A 6702-nucleotide genomic window follows, 5' to 3' on the forward strand; every position below is an offset into this window, starting at 1 on the left:
CATAAGGAGAGCATACCCACTCTGCTTGGACATGAAGGGAAATGATTTTAAACCTTTGGCTGTAGGCTTTAAATGAGGGTTGTCAGATTTATCTCTTATTTTGCTCACTGTTATTTAGTTCTAAGGAGATAAAATAGAGTGCTAATCTATATTATTGCTATTGTTCTTTGTAGATGGAAAGAGCCCATTGCTGATGCCATGACTCCCTTTGAATGGATGACAGAGAACAACCACCCTCAAACTGACAAGGACTTACTGCTGACTAACATAGAGTGCAGGAAGGCACTATGTAGGCTGTTGGAGAAAAAAAAAATACCAATGATGTCAGCACTGGATATGCTGCATGCTACAATAGTGGTCTAATAGCAAGATGTACTCTCGGGCGCAATAGTAGCATAATGAACATACCAACCACATTCTAATTGGTTATGAGGCCTGACCTATGGAGGGTACTGCCTGCCTAGTTTATATATATATTTATGGCTGGGAAAATCATAGGTCTTAAGGGGAACCTACTATTGTTACGTTGTTACATGGCCATGCTGTCAAACTACATGTTTACATTCTAAATGTTTATGTTCATACCCATAGAGTTATGCTGCTCTTAACTTTGGTCAGAGAACCCTTCCCCTCTGCCCCCCACTTTTTTTTTTTTGCAGTGGGTAGTTGTTAGCAAAGAGACTCACAACAGGCCACAGTATATAGTATAAATAACTCTGAGTGCTCAGCTATATCAGCATTCCCCCATCCAAGCCTTCAAGGAAGGACCACAAAGAATCTAAGAGCTGGAGGATGGGACAAAAATGCAATGAGATGCTGGCTTCTTGACGTACCACTCTTGTATGCACTGACTCATAACAGCTATGTGGACCTGAAAAAAAAAAACTGTACAAGATCAAGCCAGTCAATAGTACAAAATGGACTGGGGAGAGGCGTAGGGGCTCCCTTCTCATTTGAGAGCTACGGAGGGAGGATTATTCTCCTTTGAGGTCTAGCCACTGGCAGGCTGTGCATGCCTCGGCAGATGGCCACATGCTAACTTGCATATGTAGGATATGAAATTGGGAGGTGGATGTGACAGGGACCACTGGGGGAGGGGAGGCATTGTGAGGGAGGTAGTGGTGGATGGATACAATATCATTGTACATTGTAGAAATATGTGGACCTTCCAAAGATTAAAAGAAATGGTTAAAAAATGTATTGTTAGTCAAAAATGAGTACAAGAACTGATTTCTCAGAGATCTAAAATTCTTATCCTAGATGCTATAGGTCACAGCAGACAGCAATAATAAACTCATGTGAGCTACTCCTTCACATGAGTTCCTCCTGTTCTCACCTCAGAATACCGAGAACCTCTGGGCTTAGAGAAGACAACACCAGGCCTGCTAAACTCAAACTCAGATTTGTTTCTAGCTAGCCTTTTCCCGTGGACTTTATAAGACCAAGTGTGCCTCAATACAGGCGGACCTGCTTGGATACTTTTCTTAACACTGACACACAGAAGGTCTTCAGGAAGAGGGTGCTACACTGAGGAAGAGGTCTCAGAACCTACGCAGCATGTGGAAATTCTTTGATGTGGAACAACTGCATGTCCTGCTGCCAAGAACTGCATTCATGTTTGTGGGGTGGAGCTGTGGGGAGAGAGTCATTTCTTCTACACCTTCAAGTATTAGGGTAAGTTCATGAAACATTTGGGATGAAATGTAATAAACAAGTGCATTTTAACAGACACAGCATGCAATGTTCTTACAAAGGAACTGCTTTATTATTCCTGCCTCTGTGCAGGTCTTTCCACCATGGCCCAGTAGGACTCAGTTTCAGGATGATGACCATTATTTAGCATTCATTGGCAGATGGGTATGGCAGAGCATTAACGTTTTAAAAGCATGTTGATGTTGAAAAGGCTGGGATATAGAAGGCATTCAGGTAGGACCAAAGGATATAAGGATTCCTACAGAGTGGATCCCACTGAGTATCTAAGGATTCCTACAGAGTGGATCCCACTGAGTATCTAAGGATTCCTACAGAGTGGATCCCACTGAGTATCTAAGGATTCCTACGGAGTGGGTTCCCCTGAGTATCTAAGGATTCTTGCAGAGTGGATCCCACTGAGCCAGAAGAGGGGTGCTGGAAGTCAGAGCAAGACCATCCAGAATATGACCAGGATGATCACAGTGGGACAACTGGCTATAACATGACAAATATATATAAATGATGTTAAGAACTCTTCATGGTACGCTATGATTCAGCTATCATTTAGAAATTCTTTTGCAATTAAAATGATAATTGGAATAGTTTGAAGATACTTCATGTATTAATAGACTGCTGAGATGACAGGTGAATGGTGATGAGCATTTAAAAGGCAGTCTAATATTCCATAGGCATTTTCTCAGCAGGTTACCACACACAATAGTTGATTAGGGAGAAAGCATTATGAATCCACCATGTACAAGCGTGCCTGATCTAAACTGCTGGAAACATTAGCCTGGAGGGAGTCCCTTCTCCTTGTAGCCAGTTGTCTTGGAAAGGCATCAATTATAAATTCAAGGTTGGGTTGGAAAATTGTGACACAGAAATAGGAAAATATAAGGTAAAAATGATCACTTTTTCTGCTGGTATGAGTTGCCTTTAAATGAGTTATATACTGTTCATAAGTTGATAGTACCTCCACAAGTTAAATTTACTCTCACTCACAAAGACTGGCTATAACATCATGCTAGTCAATGCTTGGCAGTTCCACGGAGCTGAAGCCACATGATGTCTTTAGATAATCTGAGCCGAATGGCAATAAGGATCATTGGCTGTTACTTGTGAAATAATCAAGTGAAGTTGCGAATCACATTTTGTATTTTTTGCTCTCATATTCCTCCCTCTTGGACTGTAGACTTGTTCCATTCGCTGGTAAACTTGTGGTATCTCCCTCGATTGAAGCTGGGTCTGTGGCAATGGTTCTTTTGGTAAATACTGGCAAGGCTAAGGGAAAGAGAAAAATAAACCAATGTGAACATAAAACTTGAGCCAAAGGACTAATCTTGTAGAAATTAGTTAATTAGGCATGGGATTTAATTTGATTTTCTATAATTAAACTTTACATGGACTAGGAGACATTTAGCATACATAAAAAATGAGTATATTTTCAAAAACACACATTAGGTTTTTAAAACCAAATTTTTCAAATTTGTATCTGAGAGAGTAGAAAATGTGTGCTTTGTCAGAATATAATGATACAAGCACACAGAATTTACAGGGAGCAATCTGAAGGCCTTCTTTCAGGGAATCCTCTCTGTTACATCCCCTGGACTACTAGCAGCAGTCCACCTAGAATCTAGGTTTCCTTCTTTTTTTCTTTTTCTTTTTTTAATCTCTTTTCGAAGCTTGAGACCAGAATCTCACTGTCCATGTAAACTTGTCCCTCCAGGTTTCTGTTCACAGACACCTACTCATCAACTATTCTTAGGAACCAATATAATTAATAATAATAATAACAATAATAAATACATAATAAGACTGTCTTAGAACCAATATTCCTACCTTACTCAGGTCATCAGAGTCTGCTTTTCTCTGCCTTCCCCATTTACCTCACTTAAGAGTGCGTCTCTGTAATTCTTCTAGGTGCAAACTCACCTGTGTCTCCCTTCATACCAATTACCATCTCGACACTCCAGCTGCCATTTCCTCTCAGGCTACTTTTATCTTGCTCCCGAGTCATTCTAATTAGAATGACCTTTCTAAAAAGTAAACCCAAGATACACTCTGCTCCTAGACAGCCCACCCACCTTCATGCTTTCTGGTGAATTTAGAATGAGATCCAGGCACCTGCCAGTGAGGGTTGCTCTCACTCTCCCTGGGGCTTTCATTCAGGAAGACCAGCCCCTCCCCATCCCCCTTTTCTCAGAACTTTTGAACTTTCTGCTCCTGATACAAAGACCTGTTTTCCTCCAAATCTAATCTCAAAACCTCTGTAGTAGCCTCTCAAGTAGACTCAAGCGATTACACAAAGAGACAGTCAATTGCAAACTTTTTAGATACTTTCTAGGGAGTGACTAGAAAAGTCTTTTGTCAAATTACAATAACCAGGGCACAATCACTTACAAATATCTAGTACTTAATTGGTCAACATACAAAACCAAAGCCTAGTTTCATAAAATAAGCAAATAAAAGAGGTAGATATATTATGCTTCCATGGAATACATAATTCTTTGATGGACAAGAAACCTCTGTTCTTCTCTTATCAGTACTTCCAACATTCCTCATGCCACATATTGTTGGCATTGGATCCTGTGTGGGGTAGATTACTTTAAAAAGGAGCTGTGCACAATTAACCAGGCAGACTGTGAACCATTAATATAGTAATTTTATTATGTTTTTCTCTGGAGATTTTATTTTCATCCAAAAGATAAAAACCCTGATAAAACTGTCCTTCAAAATACAAACCACGAATGCTAGGTTTTCTTTTTCTAGCAATATAAACAGAGGTGAGAGGTGAAATAGTTTTTCCAAGACAACTTTTCTGAACTGCTTTCTGAAAGTACCAAGTTAGAATATAATATAGTAACTCACTTCTAATTCTGTAATAATTCTAGATAACATTTAGCCCTATTACAAAAAAAAAGCCACAGTCCTTTTCTTAGATTCACTCATTTAGGTTTTTTTAAGTTACTTTTTAGGGCAGTTTAAGATTTACAGACAAGTTGCAATCTATGTTTATTTTAAAATTTGGTTTGGAAACACTAATTCCACAGAAATTAAGCATGTTAGTCTCAAAAAGTTGGAGAGTTCTAGAAGTCACCAGAGTACTACAGACCTCATTTAAGTCTAGACTAGTCTCAGCCCTGAGAGGGCCCTGCCCTGGGGTCCTGCACCTTTCATCTCAAAGGAGCTACACATGGAGACCAGTGGCCAGTCGCCACTTATAAAAAGTGAAAACGACGACTCGGACGGCTCCAAAAGCCGACATTGTGACTCTGGCTTGACTAAGCCCCTACTGTCTACAGGCTGAAGGTAATGGAACCAGTCTTCTAAAAGAGGATCCTGACTCAGGGCCACAGCTTCCAGCCAGCCAGGATAAATTTGCGAGTGATCGGGCTTTTAATAATGGATTTCTGTGTTCTCATTTCCAATGGTAATATAAACTTACAATTTATACATTTCTTCTCTTCTTCCTGGCAGAGGGAATCTACCTTTTCATGAATTGACCTGAACTACACAAAGCTGACATAAATTACTTCTTAAAACAAACTTTCATTAATGCTGGATCATTTTAGAGACCACAAATTATGCAGTGTTTTCCCATTTCCTTTGTTTTTTCCATGGTCAGTGGTTCTGCTTGCTTTGGTCACAGTTTCACTGAGCCCCTCAGCAGTAGAATGAGTGCCTTGGCTTCCATGGCACAGGACAAAAGAGGCCTCATGTACTTCAGACTCCATCACAAGCAAGAAGGTGCCTGTTTGTGGGCCCAGAAAGTAATGTCCTTCCACGTCTACAGGGCCGTGGTCATCTCCTCGCCAAGTTTCCACACAGGTTGAAATGGTTCAGAGCTCCAAAGCCAGATTTTACACTCAATTTAGAAGTTAATAAGAAAATTGGACATTTGCTGGTCAGATATAAAAACTGAGGTTTTTGCGGTACCGTTTGTCTTTATAAGACTCATTTTTGACCAAACTGTATATCTATATATTGAATAGTTTCAAACTACTATAGAGAACACCAGGGGCCTTCCTCCGTCTTCCCTGTAATCCTCTAGAGGAAACCATAAGCAACTCTCTAAACATTTTCTGTCTTTCTTCCATTTATAGAACAAAAAAACCTAAAAATTCTATTTTCTGATTTATCATTTTTAGACATTATCCACACCCACCCACTTCTTCACACTAATCCTTCCAAAAAAGCTATTTCTGAAACTTCAGTTATGTCAATACTGAGTGTTTATTATTACCTGACCATGTAAATAAACACAGCTCACAGACAACTAAAAGGGTAGACTATGGCAATGTTTCTTGTCTTATTTTTTTCTTCCCACTTATTATTTGACTCATTTTAATCTTTATAAGCTATGACTACTTCCTTCCATTGGCTCAATTAAATCTTCCACCAATTTTTTTTTTTGACTTTTTCTCCCTAAGTCTTCAGTTGCCTCAACTAATATTATTTCTTTGTTTCCTAAGGGTTTTCTCAATAGAATCTGTCTTTAGTATGAAAAGATTTTTTAAGAATGTGAGTGCTAACCCAGGAAGCATATGGGAACAAATATAGAGACCCACAGCCTGAAATAATGCAGAGGATGAGAAACCTCAGAACATTCAGTCATGAATGGGATGTCTCCATCAGATACCTCCCATCAGGGCTCCAGGAACCCTGAGAAAGAGGACACAGAAAGAGTGTAAGGAGTAGAGGGGACAGAAGACACCAGGAAAACAAGGCCCTGTCCATCAACATGATCAGATCTCATAGGAACTGAGAGCAGCTGAGATGGAATGTCCAGGGGCCTTCATAGGTCTGCACTGGGTTCTCTACATGTATTATAGCTTCCAGTTCAGTGTTTCATGGGATCCCTGAGTGTGTGAATGAGTGGGTCTCTCTTTCTTGTGCCTTCTTTTGGGTTCTTTTCCTTCTGTTGTTTTGTTTTGTCTAATTCTGATATGTTAGGTTTTGTTTTATCTTATTTTCTTTTTTCTTTTTTTTATTAGATATTTTCTTTATTTA

General features: G+C 39.6%; 1 protein-coding gene across 2 annotated transcripts in view; it reads right to left on the reverse strand.

Moving 5' to 3' along the window:
* Positions 1–1743: 1743 nt before the first annotated feature.
* The window catches only part of Cep128 (centrosomal protein 128), a 389783-nt gene continuing 384824 nt past the window's right edge, over positions 1744–6702 (reverse strand). For both annotated transcript variants that reach the window (XM_031356808.1, XM_031356807.1), the window contains one exon: positions 1744–2973. In XM_031356808.1, the coding sequence (XP_031212668.1) occupies positions 2837–2973 (137 nt within the window). In that variant the 3' untranslated portion in view covers positions 1744–2836. The remainder of the gene's footprint in view (positions 2974–6702) is intronic.

This window comes from Mastomys coucha, unplaced genomic scaffold (genome assembly GCF_008632895.1).
Source record: "Mastomys coucha isolate ucsf_1 unplaced genomic scaffold, UCSF_Mcou_1 pScaffold6, whole genome shotgun sequence".
Classification (NCBI taxonomy): domain Eukaryota; kingdom Metazoa; phylum Chordata; class Mammalia; order Rodentia; family Muridae; genus Mastomys; species Mastomys coucha.